Source organism: Panthera leo, chromosome D1, assembly GCF_018350215.1.
Source record: "Panthera leo isolate Ple1 chromosome D1, P.leo_Ple1_pat1.1, whole genome shotgun sequence".
In the NCBI taxonomy this organism is placed as follows: domain Eukaryota; kingdom Metazoa; phylum Chordata; class Mammalia; order Carnivora; family Felidae; genus Panthera; species Panthera leo.
Window position 1 is genome coordinate 101,956,783 of NC_056688.1, and position 23,240 is coordinate 101,980,022.

The 23,240-nt window shown below is 39.1% G+C and overlaps 1 protein-coding gene across 1 annotated transcript in view; it reads left to right on the forward strand.

Annotated features, from left to right (window-relative positions):
- Positions 1 to 76: 76 nt before the first annotated feature.
- Positions 77 to 23,240, forward strand: part of LOC122200349 (fatty acid desaturase 2-like protein FADS2B) — a 37,647-nt gene continuing 14,483 nt past the window's right edge. The window contains exons 1-6 of the mRNA XM_042905899.1: positions 77 to 632; positions 9,591 to 9,701; positions 12,603 to 12,800; positions 14,276 to 14,377; positions 18,970 to 19,095; positions 21,696 to 21,756. Coding sequence (XP_042761833.1) covers positions 306 to 632; positions 9,591 to 9,701; positions 12,603 to 12,800; positions 14,276 to 14,377; positions 18,970 to 19,095; positions 21,696 to 21,756 — 925 coding nt within the window. The 5' untranslated portion in view covers positions 77 to 305. The remainder of the gene's footprint in view (positions 633 to 9,590; positions 9,702 to 12,602; positions 12,801 to 14,275; positions 14,378 to 18,969; positions 19,096 to 21,695; positions 21,757 to 23,240) is intronic.

Below are 23,240 nucleotides of genomic sequence, written 5' to 3' on the forward strand. Positions count from 1 at the left end.
TGGTCCAAGCTCTTTACCAGGGGACATTTAATGATGAAAGAGGATGCTGCTAAGACATCAGCCCGCAGAGAGAAGGAAGGTGACCAAGCCTCTAGCAGGGCAGAGAAAATCAGGACAGACAGAGAAGTGTGGGGCTGGGGATGAGCTCACTGTCAGGATGGTGAAGAGATAACTAGGTTAAAAAGTTTTCTGTGCAGGCATCACACTGCAGTAGAAGAAGAAGGAAGGAAAAGTGTCATTTTATGGTCTAATCAGAGGCAAATATTAGAAATTTCAGGAGCCAACCCGGAAATCAGAGGGGTACAATGACGACAAAGCTTGAAGACAAGCATGCAGGTAATGGGGACCTTGTAGGAGAGGGTCAGCCATACCTGGGTGAGAAGTATCAAGCGAATGGGAAACCAGTAGCAAATGGGAGAGGTGAGATCTCTGTAAAGCAGGAGGCAAATGGAAAGTGTGGCGTGCCCAGAAAAAGTCTAAACATGTACAGCTGGCAAGAGATCCAGAAACACAATCAGAAGGCTGATCAGTGGCTCGTGATCAATCGCAAGGTCTACGATGTTACTGGCTGGGCCAACAAGCATCCAGGGGGGAGCCGAGTCCTCAACCACTATGCTGGGGAAGATGCCACGGTAAGGAACTCAAAGCTCTGCCTTCTCCCTTCCAACGGGTGGGTGGCTGGGACTTGGCTCTCTTTCCCAAAGCATTTGAGTACGTGCTCAAACTCCACAATTGCTCATCTCCTCCCAAACCAATTTTTCAGGATTCCTATCCAGCAAGAACCTGAAACCAAATAAGCCTCAAGGACTAGCTCATTTTGGGATGGGCTCAGATGCTGACAGTGGATACTGTTTGTGTATTTTGGATCTTGTTTTCTCTTGGTGTTGTGTTTTGAATTGGAGTCACTGTTTCCTTCCTGGTTTAGTATAGTTGACACACAACATTTCATTAGTTCAAGTGTACAATATAGTGATTCAACAACTCTATACACTAGGCTATGCTCACCACAAGTGTGGCTACCATCTGTCACTGTCTTTTAAGAAGAAAGTTACAAATGCATGAGTAAAATTTGGGAAAAATCACGTCTGTGCCCATCTAGAAATTTCTCAGACTCTTATAAATGGGGTGTGTAAAAGGAAGACAGCAATTCACATGATAGGCATCAAAATGTTAATAACAATAACACAAACCTACAATTATGGATAGTGCTTTTCTAACCCAAGTCACAGGATCAGCTCAGATGATGTGTTGGCAAAGATGCAGGCCTTCAACTACCTTGGAAATAACTGATAAACTCACTCAGCTTGAGACAGCTGAGCTGATGAATCTTTAATTTTCTGATGATGTTTATCTCTAAGAAGTTAGGGAAAAAAAACATGATTCCACATCCAACAAGGTGGAATTAATTAATAAAATAAAACCATCAGGACTTTAGGATAAAATACCCATGCCACCTTGGAATTCATATCTTAAGAATGAAAATCCTGAGTGTGGCCAGCCATGTACCCTAGACTTTATGTCAGTAAATCCAAAAATGTTTGCAGAAAAGATTCTTGCAAAGGAAGATGGTTCAAGAAGAATGGGAGGCTCCAGAGGAGTTCTGACAAACGTAATACCCCATAGCTACTCAGAATTCAGGGAGCCTAAGCTTGGCAACTGGATACATGAACGTGGGAAAGTTGTTGAAATGCTCGCAGCCTCTGCTTCATCATTTGTAAAATGGAAATGACCTTACCAATCTAACTGGTTTATGGTAAATGGGACTAATGCTTGTAAAGTGTTTAGCACAATGCCAAACACTTAATAAAGTTTCATTAAATTCTAACTATTATGATTTATCTCACTGGCATCCATAGCCTCAGAGGTGTGATTATTATTTCCTGTTTACCACCAGCTTAGAAATCTTGATTATATTTGGTGTCATCTGATTGGGAACAGAGGAGCCCATGGTGGAGAAGCATCATTCTCTCTAGTGAACGAGGCCAGGACATAAAGGACCTACAATCAGAGACTTACTCTACAACCTAAGAGGTGTTTGCAGGTTGTGCCCTGAAAGGCAACTGTGGACCAAAGAAAGTATTATCTCTGTGAGCTGACCCTCAACGCATGGCTGCACTGGCCCAGACGAGAGAACCATTCTTTTATTTACATGGAAACTCTCCTCCAAGCTTCCACCCTCCTGATAAAAGGGTAATAATGATAGTCCTTCCCACAAGATCATTAATTTACTCATTCATTTAGTCATCCATTCTAAAACCCTTGTTAAAGGCCGAGCATAATGATTAAGAGTACAGGGTTGGGAATGAAAAAGGCCTGGCTTGTATCTGAGCTCAACTACTTACTAAGAATGTCTTGAGGAGGTTGCTGAAGCTCTTGGAGCCCCGGGTCTTTTATCTAGAAAGTGGGAATAACAACACTTTCATCTTAGCCTTGTGAAAGTCAGTAGTACTTATGGTGTTTGGCACAGATTAGATACTGAAAAAATGGCAATGCTTTTGTTTTATTATTGCTTAGTTCTTCTGAGATGGGTTCTAGTTTTCTCCAAAGAAAAGATTCCATAAAACAAAATCAGTATATCTACTCCTGTTATTTCCCATCTGAGTTGTCTGATTTTTTTCAAATTATACGATTTAAAACTAATGGCACAGTGCTAATTATCACAGACTAGGCCCAGTCTTCTAATCTGATGAGAGTTTGCTGGGGAAAAGCCAGAAACAAACTGTAAATCCAAGAAGAATTGATGATATAGTTATCAATATGATAACATATGATGGGCTGTTTTGCAATTATTAAATGAGGATGACAAAGCATTTGAGGACAAGACATGCAAATGAAATAATATTTGGCCACAAGTTTCATGTAAGGCAACAGTATGTTCCAGGACCATGAAAGGAATAAATGCAATCTTGTGATGCATGTACATGAGCAGCATGTCCAGGACAAAGATAGCAAGTTAAGTATCTTGTGTGCTGGTCAACCCACTTCTTATCTCCGGACACCACACTCTAAGTAGGACACTGAGAAACTTGAGTTCTTTCTCGTGAGGATCAAAGGACAATACGAGAGGGAAATGATGAAAAAAACTTAGAGGAAATATAGAAAAGTCCATCTAGCTATTTGGAGGACTACCATGTGGAAGACAGGAGAGTTGTGTGCAATTCCAAAAGGATGGCATGGAGCCAATGGAGGTGAGGCTAGGGCAGAAGAAGAGAGGATGTGCACAGAGGTGGAGTGAAAATAGGATTCACGTCAGGAGTAAACACCCAGGCAAAATGGGCATCTCAGCTTAGCCGCTTTCTTTTTAGGACAATATTGGCATGTAGTAAGTGCTCAGTTAGTGTCAATGACTCTCATAGCACGAGGAGGAGAGGACAAAGGGAGAGGAGGGGTAGAGAAAGAGAAAGGGGAAGGAGAGGAAGGGAGTTGAAGTCTGAGCCATGTCTTCCCCTTCTTCCTCTTTTTCCACTACACATAATGACACTTCTCTGGTCAGCATCCCTCCTCACCCCCAATCAGCACAACAAAACCAACCAGGATTTCTAAGTATTAATGAAGGAAAGTAATAATAAGTAATAATAGTTGTATCTTCTCTAGGTTGTCAACATTTCTTAAATTATCTGGTTCTCACTGGAACAATGATTCAAGTAGAAAATAGGTGGAGAAGTAGACAGAGAGAGGGGTACTGAGGTGCTAATAGGGGGAGATGGATCATAAGGACATGCTTTCTTTCAGAAAGGCCAATCTGGCAGCCAAGTGAAAGCTGCACTGAAGAAGAGTAGCCAAAATTGGAGGAAGCCCAGGGAATATGTTGAAGATCTGAACAAGGCATTGACCACAGGAATGGAAAAGAGGGGGTGGCTGCAAAGGATGTCTAAGAGACATAATTTATAAAATGTGATGAGTGACTGGTTGAGCAATTGTTGAGAAACAGTCTGTCTGCCTTGTGCATATGTGACATAGTGAACTAGGTGACTATATCCATGACAGAATAGGGAAGCCAGGAGGATGAGCAGGTTTGGGAAGGAGAGCAGAGAGAGAGAGAGAACTGGGGCTGGAGCTCAGCAGAAAGTATCACAGAAAAAAATCTCGGTATAGGGAAGAGCTTTCAAATAATGAAAGTTCTCAAACAATGAAATGAGTTGCAGTGGAAAAATAACCCTTTGCTTATTCCTGTGGGTGAAGGGGAATCTGGGTGACTTTAAGTGAACATTCTCCATTCCGAAAAGGCTTTCTCCCAGATAAAGGGCAAAGACGGCATTTTCCTTACAAACTGACCTATTCATAATTCATGTACTACCCAAAATATGAGGGGACTTGTTCTAGCCTTTGCCTTGGAGCACATGAGACCAGAGACGGGTAAGCATAAGAGAAATTACTCAAAGATGTGGTAATGCATATGTGGTTGGGTGTTGACTACTCTGGTGAGCTTTTGTGAGGTGAGTAAATCAAAATCCATGATCTAGTTATCATGTTTTGTAACTCTGTGTGTGTGTGTGTGTGTGTGTGTGTGTGTGTGTGTGTGGGTGTGGGTGTGTGGGTGGGTGTGGGTGTGTATAAACATTCGCCATTGGTGTTTTATTTCCTGAATTTGGGAAATTTCAACCCACCCCAGATGAACTAAATATAATATAAAAATGCAATCATTTATTGATTTATTTATTTGGTCTGATTTCCAAAGTCTAAGCTCTTAGCCACTAGGCTAGATCCTCAATAAGTTTTAACAGTGACTGAATAAATTAATGGAAGAATTAATAAACCCACTGGGCAGAGTGGGTGCCATTATTATCCATATTTAGAAAAAAACCGAGGTTTGAGAAATAAAGTAATTTGCCCAATATAAACCAGCTTACTCCTACTGCACTGTGCCTTAATGTGAACAGGAAAGGCACACTCCTTGGGTGGTTGTAGCACAAGATTTTCCAAATGGAATGATTGCTGGATTTTAGACCATACACACCCTCCTGGTTGGGTGCCTTTGTGAAGGGCATAACCTCTCAACAGTACTTAAGTTGTAAAGGCAGGCTTTTGTAAAGGCAGGGAAAGTCAGAAGGACTTTCCATATTTTTCTCTTCCTCTAGGGATCATAGTTCTACAATAAAGCACATCTCCCCATCTCCCATTCAATAACAGCAGAAAGTTAGCAGGATTTCTAAGCTATTTGTAAAAGCAAAATAGTCACATCTTTCCTGTGTTGATATTGTTCTGGAAATAATCAGTTTTGGATGAGTGTTGGTACAAATTTATGAATAGATTGAGGAGCAGGATTATGGTTGAGAAGGTAATCAATCAAAAGACTGCCAGATGAAATGGGAGGTGCTGGGTAGGGAAGAGAGGCTGGTTGTTAAGACCTATGTCCTCTGAACTCAACACATTTGAATGCTTCCAGCTTTTTCCTTGTTAGAGAAATCCTATACTCATCTCTTCATTCTTCCTTTCCTGTATTCATCAGGCATTCACTGATAATGTGCCATATTCCAGGCAGAGTGAGACAGTAGGCATAATTTAATCAATAACACATGGCCTTAGTCTTCAAAAACTCTTAAATACCTAGGAACAAATTTATCCAAGAAGGTTAAAGACCCACATACTAGAAAATATAAGACATAAATGAGAGAAACTGAGGAGGATATAAATAAATGGAAAGATATTCTATGCTTATGGATTGGAAGAATTAATATTGTTAAAATGTCCATACTACCCTAAACAATCTACAGGTTCAATGCAATCCTTGTCAGAATTCCAATGGTAGGGGCACCTGGGTGGCTCAGTCGGTTGAGCATCCGACTTCGGCTCAGGTCATGATCTCGCGGTCCGTGAGTTCGAGCCCCGCGTCGGGCTCTGTGCTGACAGCTTGGAGCCTGGAGTCTGCTTCGGATTCTGTGTCTCCCTCTCTCTCTCACCCTCCCCCATTCATGCTCTGTCTCTCTCTGTCTCAAAAATAAATAAACATTAAAAAAAAAAGAATTCCAATGGTATTTTTCATAGAAATAGAATAAACAATCCTAAAATGTGTACAGAACCATAAAAGACCCCAAACAGCCAAAGCAACAATTAGCAATCTTGAGAAAGAACAAACCTGGATTTCAGTACATGATACAAAGCTACAGATGAATGGATAAAGAAAATGTGATACCTATGCACGCACGTGCACACACACACACACACACACACATAAATACACACACACAAACACATAAAAAAGAATGAAGTCTTGCCATTGGCCCCAACATGGATGGACCCATAAAGCATTATGCTAAGTGAAATATGTTAGACAGAGAAAGACAAATGCCATATGATATTATTTATATGTGGAACCTAAAAAAGAAAACAAAAAACCAAGCTCATAGATACAGAAAATAGATTGGTGGCTACCAGAGGCAGGAGGTTTCTCCTGTGAAGAAGCTCAAAAGTGCAAGCTTCCAGTTATACTAAAAAAAATCACGGGGATATAATGTACAGCACGATGACTATAGTTAGTAATACTGTATTGCATATTTGAAAATTGCTGAGAGATTAAATGTTAAAAGTTATCACAAGTGAAAAAAAAATTGGGGATTATGTAAGGTGACAGATGTTAACCAGACTCATTGTGGTGATTATTTTGCAATGCATACGAATATCAAATCATTCTGTTGTACACCTGAAGCCAAGGTAATGTTATATGTCAATTATACTAAATTTTAAAAAGAAACACAAAAAGACCACCTGAGAAGGGGCAAGTACACAGCTTCATTAAAATAAAATTTGAAAAGTTATAGAAGCTAGAGGAGCCCAGAGAAATCATAAATAACTTTACTGAGTTAGGAGAGACAATTTGTAATCTGAATCTTGAAGGATGAAAAGGAATTTTTATAGAAAGAAAATGGAGGAAGTCAGTCAAGACAAAGGAAACAGTATGTTCAAAGTTTCAGAAAAATAGACAGGCATGGAATATTTATTGAATGGAGAGAGGTCAGGTCTGGTAAACAAGATGGTTCATGAAAGATAATGGTGAAAGGTGAGCCTGGAGAGGTAGGTTGGAGCCAGAGGCAATGTGAGGGGATTAAAACCTAATGTGGGAAGATATTACTATCCGCCCAGCAGATACTTGCTGATTTTAGCATCATCCCAATCTGAAATCACTTCTCTCTTAAGAGGCCTTTCAGAAAAGTAATTATACATGTTATGACTGGAATAAACCTTTATAGCTTCATGGCTGTAAAATCACACAGCCTTTAGTTCAAATCCTAGCTTACTATCTACCTAATTATTGTGGCATTTTGGACAAGACGTTCTCTCCTCTGAGACTTGGTATCTTTATCTTTACAGAAGAAGCAATGGAATCTCATAGATCCAAGGTGATGGTTATGAATTGGCCCATAGAGTCTCTTGTACACAGGATATACACAACAGATGTTAGAACTATCCCCTCTTCCTTTCAGTTTACCCACTCTCCTTCCTTCAGCAGGAATATACTTGCCCAAGAGTGTTGATAACATAGCCTGTTTTTACAAGTCTTTCAAAAAAAAAAAAAAAGGATTTCACGACTTCCACAATATCCAGACTCTATTAGGAAATGCTTTTACATCAAATATCTAAGACTACCCAAACTCCTTTGTTATGCTGCTCATCAGTACAATGAAAAGAGGCCCACATAGCAGGGCAATGCCTACTGTGCTGGAAAATTCTGTTGGTCTTTAGGCTATGTGATTACAGCATTGCCTGCAAATCTTGCTGGGAATCAGAAAAAACGATGAACCCAGAAGAACATTATCATCAGCATACTGTTCCAGGACTCTGTATGACTGCTCAGAGTAAAACAAAATTTCAATGGCTTACCTTTCTTCTACACTCTTAACTTGATCCATGAGAATGTTTTCCGTCCTAATCTGCTTTTAAACAAGTAGAATATGATTTGCCACTATGGATCATTCTGAAATACTTTAATTCCTTTCTTAACCACAGAAAGGCTCTCTTCCTGGTTTGGGAAACTAAGTTTTAGACCCACAGAATGTGATAGTTAAGAAAAACTTTTGAAATTATATAGTGCAGAATTTCCCAGGGTGGGTCAGAGGAAGTATGCAGAAACAGAATGAGCAGTAGAGACTGGACTGGTTCTAGCAAATGCAAAATCCTTTTTCCATCATTGACTCTAGAGACCCTTAGGAGAAGTAAGTCTAAAGAGTTGATACTGAACCCTTTCAATTAATGTTATTCATTATATAAACACCTTCTTATAAAGTAGGCTTCTATGTAGTTCTTAGATGTATCCAAGGTTGCTTTACACTTTGAAGATGGAAGGTTCATTATATTCACTAAAACAATTTAGAGTTCATACCACATTAGGCTTTGGAGTATAGGAAGAAAATCTCTGAGTTGTTATATTGAAGAGAATGTAGGTAGTAAGTTATTAGCACTTGAAGTATATATACAAGAAAGATGGCTAATATGTTGATTTGCTTAATCCCTACAATCACTTTATGAATTGGTTGGCTATTACCATCACCCTTATGTTAGAGAAAACAGAAGCACAGACAAGTTCAAGAAACTTGTCCACAATTACACAGCTAGTAAGTAGAAACCAGAATTTAGGTACAGAAAGACCACTCCAGGGTCCACTGTCTTAGTCAGTACTATGGAACAACAGCACTTTAGAGTCATGTGTGTGGCTTCCGCGTATTCAAGTTATATGATCTTAGTTATATTTACTCATTTTTGATCACTCCTGTTCTCAAACCTGCAATAGCAGAAAGTCTAATATCTACCTCTTGGAGAATTCTCCTTCCCCAAAATCTGTTTTATTCTTTGGGAAGGAAGAGAATATCTCTAACTTTCAAATACAAGCAGGATATAGGGACCACCACTGTTTGTCATAGCCTGTTTGAGGTCCTACTTAACATGGACCTGAGATGGGGAAAAGCAGTTGGTCACCTCTATGTGCCTGGCTGTCACAACCCTTGCAGAGATTGGCCTAGCACTTTTTAGAAAGAATTATGAGACCCCTCCAGTGAAAAACTTGTGAAGAGCGTGTACTTTAGACAGCTCAGAACTCAAGGGCTGTGCTCCCTTTCTCTCCTGTGCATTAGTCCTACACTATCGATGTCAACTTTAACCAGTTTTTTTTTAAAAAAACTTAATTCAAATGTTTCATTCCTCTTGGCTTTGGCCAGGAACCAAGAGGGATATTTGATGGGAGATGTGCTTTTCACAGCTAGTCATGGTTGCTGTGTGCTTCTATGTGAGCAACTTTTACCACCCTGATGTTGGGCTTTGAAGATTCATCATGGCTCGCTAACTCAAGCAAACTAATTCTTCTGGTGCTCAGTAAAGTAAACAGTGATCTCTTCCAAAGCTCAGGAATATCCTGGCTGTGTTGGGCTTGCCTAATGAAGCAGTGCCTCAGGTAGGTGGATCTCCAGCATGAAGCTTTCATAGAGTATCTCCAAGGGTAATTTTGATTGTTCAACTTGAAGCATCAACCTGGGGTTAGAAGAAATCCTCTGTAATAGAGTCTGCTGATTCCCAAGATGGGCACAGGATGAGGTAAGGAAGGGGACTATTCTGTAGATAAGCATGTGTGTAAGCCTCTATCAATTCTCTGTGATTTACAGGATGTCTTCAGAGCCATGCACCTGGACCTTGACATTGTAAAATTGTACCTTAAGCCACTGCTCATTGGAGAGCTTGCCCCAGAAGAGCCCAGCCAGGAGAGAAACAAAAGTGTGAGTGGGGTCTCAGGACCCTTGAACATATGGAGGGATGGGGACAAAGGCCAGTTTAGCGATTCCTGACATATCCAAGAATTGATCCTTTTTTGTGAGAAACTGACCATTATGCCTAGGTGATCCTGTAATAGCATAAATGAGTAGTTTCTACATATTACAAAACAATGTCATCCTCCTTAGACATTCAGAACTCTTAAACCTCTGTGTAAGAAAGGAATGAATTGTTTAGTCCTACAGTACCCCAGAAGTTCTGTGTCTCTAAGTACCTCCTTTATGTCAGGCAACTACCAGATACAACTTTTGTCCAGTGACTGCTTACAATTGCTTGATGTCTGTGCCTATATTCACTGCTAAAGTAAGTTTGATGAAAGCAGTAGATATGTATGTATATTTTGCTTATCTCTGTGTCCTCAAGAACCCACCTGCACAGGATCAGACATGTAGTAGGGACTCCATAAATAGCTACCAAATGAAAGTTGTGAATATATCCTAACAGCAGCCCTTTTTACATTTGGTGAAATTATAGTCCAGGGAAAATAAGTTACGTTCTGAAAGCCCCATAGTTGGTGTATCAAGGAACCAGGATTCCAAGTCACTTCTTTCTGACCCCAAGGAAGGGTGCCACTCTTTCTTTCTCTACTACTTTGGCCACCTGAAATACCATCTTCCAAAGGACAGGGTCTTTATAAGATTAGACATTCACTAGGATGATTTTACATAAGGCTTAAAAGGATTTTGACTAATATCGAGCATTTCATTTTTTTTTTTTTTGCAATCTGTTTTGTTAAAGCTGCTTACATTCTGTTTAATTCTTCTGAAATAATTTGTACCCAATATTGACCCATATATCACTGTGAGGAGAATAGAATTAGCATTATACTTCTGCTTCAGGAAATGAGGAAACAAACTCACTGAGGAACAGGCAGATTCTGAAGACGCATAACTCATTTTGTGTAGACCTCAGACAAACACTTAGGCTCACCCCTCAGGCCCACATGCATCCCACACAGCTGTGTGTCAGGAAACCCAGCCCTGTATTTGGCGGCGAGGGCTCTGAGGCTGCACAGCTTAGATTCACAGCCCAACTCTGCCACAGGTTGTATGGGTTCAGGCCACTTCCCAAACCTCTCCATGGCTCAATTTCTCTCTCTGTAAAAGAGCGACGACAGTTGCACCAACTTCCTAGAAGATATTGGGGAATTATGGAAAGAGTTAAAAGCGCTTCAAGTGCTTAGAACAGTGTCTGGAATGTAGTAAATGCTCAATAAATTTTAGATACTATCATCATGAACTCACTCGTGGCACCAGCAATTGACAAACCTCCAGATATGTCCCCATCATTTAGGGCAGGAGACTCTAGGGTAAACAAAAGAAATCGATGCAAAGCTTAATTGTTTCTGCTAAAATTTTCTTGAAGGAAAAGAAAATCCACTAATGGTTGATAACTATAAGACAACCATTCATTATCTAAAAGAGTATTGGTTTCTGGGGGGTAAAGGTCTGCCAAAATTTTTCTTTAGTGCATCTATGTAGATACTATGTATGTGTGCAAAATAATACATATATACTCAGATATATGTCTATAGACAATTAATATGAGCACAACACTTGTGTCAGAAAGCATAAGTTGAATTCCTGCCTCTATCACCTACTTGCTGATGATTTCAGACCAGTGCTCATCTGGGCTTGCTGACCCCTTACTCTGTACACTAGATGAGTTGGAAAATATTACCAGGTTGGCAAGCACTCTAGAGATGCCTCTTAAAGTTATCCATGGTCACCAAAATTCCAAAGTTGATGGAGGCTTGAGAGATGAACCCAGGAAACAGATCTTTTAAAAGTTGAATCAGTGATTTTTTTTTTGCTTCTAGAATTATGTTCATAGAATTTGCTTCTAGAATTATGTTCATATGTATATAAATTCTCTCCTTTCATGTATCTGAACAATCCTGCTCTCTTTCTTATGCTCTGGTCATTATGTCACCTGTCCTGGTTTCAAACCCATTCATTAGTCATTAAGCAAAGAGATATTTCTTTCCAGCCCTTGCACTGACTCTACAGTCTGACTGGCAAGCTTATAAACCAATACTAGCCTTGCTCATGCACCCACATGCACATATGCATGTTACATAAACACAGAACCAGGAAACCCCCACCCCCCACAACACATATCAGCACACACACACTAATGCCACCAGAGATCCTGCCCTGTTTATAGGGGTCCATCAATCAGCTCACAAGAAATTCATCCTTTGAGCTAATCCAAGTGAACAGCATTTTTCTGTCCATTTTTATTTTATTTTTTTAAACATAATTTATTGTCAAGTTGGCTTCCATACAACACCCAGTGCTCATCCCAACAAGTGCCCTCCTCAATGCTCCTGCATTTTTCTGTGTTCATCATTTTAATGAAAGGGTCCTTTGCACATACTGAACTGCTGATGATGTAGAAAATTCTGTGTAAACTGTACCACTAACTACAGTAACACAGATCCATATAGACAACACAGTTCTCCAAAGCATTATTGGAGATCAATCAATCAATACCTGAAGCAATACTGATGGTTTGAAAGGCAATAGTTAGACACAATAACCATCTTCACAGCCCCCCTGCCAAAAAAAACCCCACAAATTCTGAGCTCCAAAATAGTTTGAGGACAGTTTACAAACTACTACTCCTCTTTCTATTCTCCAGGGGAAAAAAATGTTATCATAACTTTTCAAAAAAGTTTTGTTTGTTCATAGTTTTATGTTTTTAATTTTGCCCAATTAAATTTATTAATATAATTAAATTTGTATTCATAAAATTAAGGTACTAATAAGGTAATATAATGGATTATTGTGCTCATTTGTGTTCCCTGAGGGAACTAATTCCTTCCTTGAACATTTATTTCTCAGTCCCAGTTGGTGGAAGATTTCCGAGAATTGCGGAGAACATTAGAGGCCATGAACATGTTCAAGGCCAACCCAGCGTTCTTCTTCCTTCACTTCGTCCAGGTCTTGATTTTAGAAACTCTGGCTTGGCTAATAGTGTGGCATTTTGGCAGTGGCTGGGCTGTGACAATATTCATCTCCTGCCTTCTCACAATTTCCCAGGTAAGCACATACCCTAAAACCAAGCAGTGGCTTTAGGGGACGATTCAGAATTGTTTCCTTCTCCCTTTAGACCTGCACCAGCTGCCGTCTGACACCTCCTAGCAAGCTGCTCATCAGTGTCTGACACCAGCAAGTTGCCACACCTTGCCAGACCCCAATCTCTTGTCTGTAAAATAAGGATAATTTTTATGGAAATGTTATCTACTAACCAAGTTAACGTGAAAACACCTAGCACAGTGACTGACACATAGGAAGTATTTAATTTATGACAGATGCTAGTCTTTGCCCAATTGTACCCATACCAGTTCAGTAACGGAAGTCATTTCCCAGCCATGTAACACTCACCTTTATCTTTTATCCATCTTTCAATCAACAAACAGAGAGAGAGAGTCAAACCAAGAAACAAACTCTTAACTATAAAGAATGAACTGATGGCTACCAGAGGGGAGGGGGCAGGGGGATGGGTGAAATACGTGAGTGCACAAGGAGTACACTTGTCATGATGAGCACCAGGGGTTGTATGGAGATGTTGAATCACTATATTGTACACCTGGAGCTAATATTACATTGCATGTTAGCTAACTATAAATTAAATAACACTTAAAAAAAAGAATGTGTGGATTCCACCATAAATGCCAATCAACTACTGGGACATAGCAGAACATCTGATCAATCTTTGTTGAATGATGTGTGAATCTCTAAACATGGCTTTCTGTGAGTGCAACACTGCATTGCAGACATGAAGGAAAATGCACCTGGTTCCTGCTCTTGGGTAAAGAGTCTTTCAGTGGGAGAGATTCACGTTCAAACTTGTAAACATACAACATGACAGAATGACATTAATGCCAAGGACAGGAACAAACGTGCTGTTGAAGCAGAAAGAGGCATTTAATTCTCATTGGAATAAGTGCAGAAGGTTTTATGGAAAATTAATGTCAATGTTAATTCCAGGATGTATGTTAATTTTTTTTTTTTTGGAAAGTCAACTTGCTTTATTCCTTGAAAAGCAATTCTTTTGGAAACTGGAAAGGAAACATTTGTTTGGTACTTAGCATAAGCCAAGCACTTTGTAGGTATTTAAGTTGCCCAACAGTCCATGAGTAAAATGTTATTATCCCTACTTAGCAGGTGAAGAGCTGAGGTTTGGAGCTACTGAGTAATTTGCCAAGATCATTCTTGGCAAGAATGATTTAGAATCCAAATCTTCCTGACTCCAAAGGCCATACCCTTTCTACTCTTCGCTGGAAGATTTTGACAGTGACAAGGAAAATGTTCTATACTGACAGAACCCCATGCACAAAGGCACACTAGTGGGAAAGAACACAATGTGTAAGACGTAGAAAGTGAACTTGGCTTGGAGCCAGATAAGATCCCCCACCATTCTTCTCCTATGGGCTTTGAATCTATGAGTGAGCTCATTTATTAATTTTCTCTTGACTTCTCAACTTCTTTAACAACAATTTCATCTCTTCTAGTGTCAGAGTTCATATCTGCAACATGACTTGGGACACCTTTCCATATTTACGAAGTCCAAATGGAACCACCTGATGCAAAAACTTATGATGAGTCATTGCAAGGTACAGGATGTTCATGGAGCATGATGGGATTCTCATGCTCCTAAGACAATGGTTACCACGTTTGTTTGTGCAGTCATATTAGTAAAAAATGTTTGTGCACAAATAGATTCGCAAATATGCTAACAATGTAGATATTACATACATACTAATATGTAATATGACATTGTAATATATATGCTAAAATTAAGATTTTAATTGTTTATAAGGAAAGGTTTATTTTTATTTAGGAAGTTCCAACAGTTTTTCTTACCTTAAAAAACTCTTTAGCCAATCCTTGGCATCCCATTAAAAAACCACCACACAGGAGGATTGTGCCTTTATAAATGAAGAGGTGCTCTGTAAAATCATGAATGGGAATGTTCTTAGAAGAAGTCTAAACATTTACTGCTGGGAAGCAACAGGAATTCAGCAAGCCTGATTAGTCTTGGAAGGATAAGGCTATGATGAAATAAAGGGAAGGATGCAGAAGAGATAAAAGTGAAGAAAAAGAGAAAGAGTGGACAAGAAAGGTCAGATGGCACTGTTCAAGAGTCAAGGACTGTAAATCCCAGACTGGTGGAAAATGCAGTGGTGATGATGGCAGTTGGTCTTGCCTCCCCTTGCCCAAACTCCAGGAGGGCAGGTGCTTTGTTCTATGAGCCACTGCAGTGCAACACCTAGCAGAGTACCTGGCACATAGTAGGTCTTCAATAGCATTTGTTGAGTGGATGGATGGATAGATGGATGGATGAACCAAGGTAACAGTACAGGACTGCCAAGAGTGGGTTTTAGCTCTGACTTGACAAGGCTTCCTGTGTGATCTTGACTGAGTCATATTCTATCTCTGACTCTCAGTGTTCTCATCTTTAATATTAGGAGTTAAACAGGATGTCTGTTTTTCTATGACATTCTAGGATTTAGTGACTATGTACTCTGGCCCAGATGGGGGAAAATGCCTCTGAGCCTTCCATTAAGCCAAATCTTGCATTCAAGGCAGCTCATTTTAGGAAAAACTCCTAAGCACTGACTCAGAGCCTACTTGTTTTGCCTTAACACAGTGGTTTTATATTGAACTGAAAGATACTTAAAATAAGTCTTATCAACCCTCTTTCCAGTTGGGCAAACTAAGCTTAAGTAGATTAAGTAACACAGAGTTGGATCTGGATTCATATTAGAATTAAGTCTGTTCCTCAAAATGGTTAGAATGATTAAAATTGTCATTTTATGTGATAAGTTTCATTTAACTCGAAAATTTCTATAGGTACACAGTCCTGCCCTCTTTCTACTCATGCTTGATTGACAAAGTGTTTCTGTATCCAGTCAGAAATGTTTACCACAGAATAAAAGCAAAAACAGTGTCTTATGTCCTGGTGAGAATTAAGGTAATTCCTTTTGAGGAAGTCAGAGGAAAAGAAAGACTCATGTGTCTTGGAGGTAATTGACAGTTGACTTGATGCCAGTATAAGTAATATTTCAAGCTCCACCCTTGCTGGTCCTTTTAAAAAAAATCACTGCTTTCCCACTTGTCCAAATTTGTACACAGCTCTCTCTATATAAATTATGTTGCCAGAAACAATTTTGCACTAGTTGAAATGAATATAACCTTGATGACTCATGAATGGAGTAAATAAATAGGAAATGCTCTAAAAGCAAATTGAGCATACTCTACCTTTTTGCAGATAAAACCAGTGATTTGTGAGCAAAATGAGTGTAGGCTTCAAACTACCTGTAGGAAGGAAAGGTGGACAGGAGGGAGGCAGCAAAGAAAATTGTAATATAAACAGCAACAACGTCACCTTCTACATACATCACAATTTTAAATTTCAAAACTTGACTTACTATCATTTTACCCTTGCCCTGAGGGGTTTTGGGCGGAGTTTTTTTTTTTTTTTGGAATTTTCACTCACTAGCTGTGCTAGTAATTGTGTATGCCTGATCTTTGCAATGTTTGTGCAATAAAAGAGTGCTTCTGAAAGTATACCGTGAAATTTCTGCACATATTTTGGACTCTTGTGCAATGTTCAAATCAAAATGGGCTCCCTGTAGCATATTTTTCAATGCCCCCTCCCAAGATGCAGCATGCACAGTTTGAAAACTATAAGAATCAAGAATCAAGGATTATACTAGGGACAAAGAGACAGAGTATTTGATATTAAGACCTGCCTTAAAAACCTGGCCTATCCTCTTTCCAGGACTACATCCTAAAATAATTTTGGGGGAGGGGTGTGAAGCATGTTATTTCCTTTAATATTTTTCTCATCCATTCCACAGATGAGGAAATTGCCCAAGACCACGCATACCCAGTAGCAGGGCTTTGAATTCAAGCCAAAAAAAAAAAAAAAAAAAAAATGACTTCAGGCCAAAGTTTGGATTTCTTAGAATGCACCAAGAAAGGACCTAACTTGGGAATGAGGAATGACCTAGGGTGGTTTCTGTATGGAATTGGGTGCAGGGGCAGCCTATTCGCATGTAGCTGATAATCTTCACTTCCAGCTGGATCATTCTATCCCTTGCCTCCAGTAATTGTGGCTTCCAGACCGAGGGGTAAGGGTAGAGCCAGCTGCTTTAGATCACAATTACTCCCATCACTGTTCTAAATTCCAGGACCTTGAGTTGTCAAGATCTTCTCCCTGACCTATCATGAATCAAAATTTGTCTCTCCTATTACCAGTTTCCACAGATAGTCATTGACTGCAAGAGTACAGTTAAAATGTTGGCTCTCAAAGGATTTAATTAACAAAGTGAATCACTGCTTATTGCAGTGTCCTTGTTTGTCTATTGCTCCCATAGGTTGTATGTTTCATAAGTATGGGAACCCCATTTTATCATGTCTAACTCCATATTCCAAATGCTTGTTTCAGCGTCCGATGCATGGGATGTACTTTAAAATAAATAATGAAAAGAGCAAGTGCATAACTGTAAAAGTGAGTGGGTGGTATGCAGTCAGATGCAAGAAGAGCAGAGTGCAATGAGGACCCCATAGGGGGAGTAAAAATTGATGAGTACAAGTTCAGTTTGACACATCATGAGACATGCAAAGGAAATGTTTGGAAAGTGATTTTCCTTTCACGCGTGAGATTTAGCAGATAGATGTGGGATGGAGGAAGAGAGATTCCACTACAAGGATGGTAAGGAGTGTTAGAGGTGAAAAGAGACTATTGCTCCTGAGAGATGGGGTCACCAGGGGTTTGCTAAGAGAGGACTCTACAACAAGGACTATGGAAGGCAGTGCTAACACTTGCAGATTTCCAAACATGCCCATCCCCCTCAACCATGGATGTAGTGTCCAGATCGGCATAGTCCAACAGAAATATAATGCAAGCCACATTAAAATGACATAAATCATTTTAAATTATCTAACAACATTTCAAAAGATAACTTTCCCACCATATATATATATATATATATATATATATATATGTTCAAAATTATTATCATTTCTACATGTAATCAATATAAAAATTTTTTTTATTTATTTATTTTTTTAATATATGAAATTTACTGTCAAATTGGTTTCCATACAACACCCAGTGCTCATCCCAAAAGGTGCCCTCAATATAAAAAATTTTAATATGATATTTTACTCTCCTTTTTTCATCCCGAGTCTCAAGATCCAATATTACACACATACTGCTCATCTTAATTTGACTAGTTACACTTCAAGTGCTCAATAACCAGCGTGTAGCTCGTAGCTATCATATTGGACTGTGAAAATGTAAAACATGTTTAGGCCAGTTATTGAGAGATGTCAAATATGCAATAAAAAACAAATACTCTTTATTCTTATGTAATAATTTATGCAATAGGGGAAAGGAGAGGAAATTGAATTTCTCAATATGCCAACATTTTACATACATCATCTCTTGTCTCCCCCAAACAACCCATGGAAGTAAATGTCATTATATCATATTTACTGCAGATGGAATACAGGCTCAAAGAGGGTGAAATTTACCCAAACCACAAAGCAGTATTTATACATCCAGGATATGAAACCATATTGATGTGCTTCCAAATCCTTCCTGTATTAAAACTTTCACACTGTCATTGAGACAGAGAAAATCACAAACAACCTAATCAGAGATGATTTGAGCTCAGAGCCAATTGAATTATTTTTATTCTCATTTATCTTTATATGAGATCATGGAAGCCTGAACATGCAGTAATGTGAGCCAAGCCCCCTATAAGATAATTTCAGATCCATGATTCATTTAAATATTCATGAAAGCAGGATTCCTAGGACCATTTTACCCCAAGAGCTAATTGAAGTTTTAGAGATGAGTTTTCTTTATTTGTAAAATAAGGATTTTCTCTGTCCTACTTATCTTCAGAATTTTTAAAATGAGGATTCCCCCCCCCAAAAAAAGGATGGAAAAACATTTCATCTGAACAGGTTTTTGTGAATTTTATGAATTTTCCTGAATCCCATGATTATTTGATTGTAGGCTTTGAAAGGCTCTGTCCAATGGGCCATTCTGTGACCCAGCAGTCAGGGAACAAGTTCCAGAAGCTCAGATATCTTACTTTGACTTTGGAGATGCATGCAGAAAACTCTGAGAGTGAAGGACATCCCAGGAGAGAAATCTTGCAGCTAATGAACCCTCTCTTCTCCTCAGGGCCTGTCAACATCCTGGTGGAATCACCGACACTTCCAACATCATGTAAAAACAAACATCCACCCCAAAGACCCAGATATTGATATGGGTGCACTTTTCCTGCTTGGAGAATTGCAACCTGTCAAGGTATGTTTAGAACTCCTGAGCACTTAAGAAATGTTCCCAAAAGTGATTCCTGGAAATGTCTATGGTCTTGTCCCAGAAAGATAGAGCTGGGGGTTCCTACTTCAAGCACCTTCTCAGAGCATGTCTCCTTCTTTGAGTCCACGATATACACAGGAAATAACTGAATTTGAGGCTGTACAAATAGAAGGAAATGTGGAGCATGTGATTCTATGGTCTTAAATGACACGCCACCAACCTCCTATGGAAAGAAATATGGTAACTTGTATCACCCTGCTTGAGCAATCCTGCTCAAACAGATCCCTGCCCAGTGGTCACCACTACAACAGAGGCAACATAAGTTGCTGTTAAGTAGTGAAACCAGATGACTGAAGCTGGCAATGACTCTCTAAAATTTAACGAGGATATGGAGACATTCATTCTCTCAGAGAAAAACATGTCAGTATATTCAATAAGCACTAAATCACAAGTATCTGAATAACTAGTTATCTCAACTAATTCTAGCTCAGTGAGAAGAGGCTGTACTAGTGTTTTTTAGTTTGTGTTCATTTGGTTCATTTATACATGAGCCACAGCCCAAGTGCTTTGTATGATACTTAGACATCTCACCTCTCATTTGGACTTGTTAAACAATAGAGAAAGGAGAGAAAAAATCAACTCCGGAATTTGTCAGTTGATTTTTTTAACCTCAACTTAAAATCATCATGTAAAGGACTATTACCAAATGTTTTAGGAGAAAGTCTTACTTCAAAGAAGGAGGTACAAGGGTAACTACAGAAAGGTCTCCCCCCTCTAGAGAAATGGTAGATCCTGAGAGTCAGGTGCTTAGAAAGAGGCTGCTATTTCCTAAAACAACTAAGGGGTTTTATTGAGAATGTAGTTCTGTCAGTTGCTGCCTGCACTTTGGGCTACATAAACCAAAAATTGTGTAACTTTTTAAAAATAAGTTTTCCCAGCTTCAGAAGACTGTACCTTCTTCTCCAGTTGAATTAGGAAACAAATCTCTTGACTAGACTTAAAAAAAATCTCTGGCTGTGATCACAAATCAGTTGCTTTTGACAATGGCTCCACAAATAAGTTGGACTTCTCTGATGTTTGTGACTCCTACGCTCATCAACAAAAGTGTGATACTTTGATTTCTCTATCCCCACAGAGCAAGAAGGATTTGTCTTAACTGAATTTTATGAAGCAGGCTGCCCCTCCCCAGAAGTACCTCCCTAAGGTTATGTTCAGTATACATGCTGCCTCTTCACAAATGATGGAGGTCACCTCCTAAGTTTTATAGCTGCTCTTGGGACATGTCCCTAGACCTTAGGGTTCCGTGTAATAGAGTTTCAGAGCTACTGTCTGAGACATTGCTTGAAATTATTTAAACTCTAAAATTCAGTTGTTTACATTTTTTAAAAAAATAGTTCTGGTGAGCCCTGAACTTTTCCTTCCATCTCACTTTACTGCCAATTTTTCTACCATTTTGTTCAAACATTCTACTTTCTAGGTCCTGTGATCATGTTCTAGAAGACTTACAGCCCTCCTTTGGAGTGAGATTCAAAAGCAGTCCTCCATCTAGGTGTGCCAGCTCCCAGGAATTTCCACCTGCTCTTTTCCCCATGTTTCCCACTACTTAAAAATCTGAAGGTTTGAGAGGAATTGCAAATAGCTCTTATTACATCATCAACATGCTATTTCTTTTTATCTCTGACACTAAAAGAAGGAAAGATCAACCCTAGTATCCAAATATGAAAAGAAGTCTATATGCAGGAAGGGAGGTATCAACAAAATGGAGGAGAGCAGAAATCAAACAATGCCCATAGTGCTGTGTCCAAGTGAACATACAGTAAAAATATAGAGCAGACATAAATCTTCACTTTCATTCATTCAACTAAACATTTATTGTATGTTTACTAGGAGATATAACCATTACCTCTATGCCTCCCCTCAGAGTATTTGCTGTCCTTATGCACTGAGCACAGACTAAATTAACTAAGGAGATTCCTAGAAAATTAATCAAATTCCCAGCATTAAGATTTTATGTAATATCATTACACCTTAGAAATAGTTCATCACAGTGTGAGATCCATAATGAGAACACAAAGGAGGAAAGATGGGACAGATAAGAAGGACCATGTCTATATCTTTTATCATATTACCATTTGATAAATATCTGTTGAAAGAATGAATGGATATGGAGACTGAGCTTCAAGCAGAATTCTAAACACCATAGTTAAGAGAAGCTAGAAAAACTCATCAGAAATATTCCCTTTTGGTCACCACTCCACTCCATAGAAGGACAAAAAATTTTCAAAATGGCTTCCATGGGAATTTTTTTAAAAAATCACAATCCCCGTAGTCAAATGTAAGAATTACCCACATTTAATTAAAGCAAAATGATGCTGCAATATTTCCTCTTATTCCAGTTCTGGTTCTTCTAGTGCCTCAAATGTGACAGCCAACAAATTCTGACCATATGGCTCTTTCCGTAGAGATTTTAAACACACACACACACACACACACACACACACACACACACACACACAGCAACGTTCTTGAGCATTAATGACCACAAGTATTGTCTCTTATGTTAGTTTTATGCTCTCTCCTTTCAGTTTGGCAAGATGAAAATCAAGTACATCGACTATGAAAAGCAGCACCTGTATTTCTACATGGGTGAGTCTCGTTGGAGCCACTTTTCTTATCATCCCATGTCCCTGAAGCAAGCTGTTGTCAAGCCAGACGGCACAACAGCAATGCTCTCACAGAGAGACCAGCCCATGTCTTATTGTGACTTGGAAGAGCGTCATGTCATATTTCAGACTTCCTGGGGACAAACATCTGAAAAGGAAAAATTGGAAAGCAAATAGGCAGTTTAATTTTAATGTGCATCTCACGAGATGCTTCAGGAGGGATGGAAGTCAATCAAGGAGCCTTGCATCTGAGACTATCATAGAAAAAATAAACACCTGTCCAGAATAAAAGAATAGTGGTATTTGGATAGGGATGAAAGAGAAATAGGAAAAGAATGCCAAAGCATTGACATTATGAAGCCATAAGATGTAGATACTTAGGAATGAAAGGCACCTGAGAGCTACTGTGTGAGAGAAAGATGGTTGCTCCAATGGCCCACATAAAGTTGCAGAAGATATTTTAGTGGACAGAGACATATATGTATGTATGTATGTATGTATGTACATATTTTGGTTTTTTAGGTAATTAAAACTGACCAAGCAGAAAAATTTATTGATACCGTAGTACAGTCTAAATTTAACATGATAATTTTTTTACAGAAAGCCAATATTTGAACAATCAACAGTAAAGATGGTTTTTGTTTAGTTTTTTTTAATATGAAATTTATTGTCCAATTCGTTTCCATACAACACCCAGTGCTCATCCCAACCAGTGCCCTCCTCAATGCTCATCACCCACTTTCCCCTCTCTCCCACCCCCCATCAACCCTCAGTTTATTCTCAGTTTTTAAGAGTCTCTTATGGTTTGGCTCCCTCCCTCTCTATTTTTTTCCCCTTCCCCTCCCCATGGTCTTCTTCTGTTAAGTTTCTCAGGATCCACGTAAGAGTGAAAACATACAGTATCTGTCTTTCTCTGTATGACTTATTTCACTTAGCATAACACTCTCCAGTTTCATCCACGTTGCTACAAAAGGCCAGATTTCATTCCTTCTCATTCCCATGTAGTATTCCATTGTATATACAAACCACAATCTCTTTATCTATTTGTCAGTTGATGGACACTTAGGCTCTTTCCCTAATCTGGCTATTGTTGAAAATGCTATAAACATTGGGGTACAAGTGCCCCTATGCATCAGCACTCCTGTATTCCTTGGGTAACTTCCTAGCGGTGCTATTGCTCTGTCATAGGGTAGATCTATTTTTAATTTTTTGAGGAATCTCCACACTGTTTTCCAGAGCAGTTGCACCAGTTTGCAATCCCACCAACAGTGCAAGAGGGTTCCCGTTTCTCCACATCCTCTCCAGCATCTATAGTCTCCTGATTTGTTCATTTTAGCTACTCTGACTGGGGTGAGGTGATATCTGAGTGTGGTTTTGATTTGTATTTCCCTGATGAGGAGTGACGTTGAGCATCTTTTCATGTGTAAAGATGTTTTAAAACACAAAGGAAACCTTCCATCAATCAAA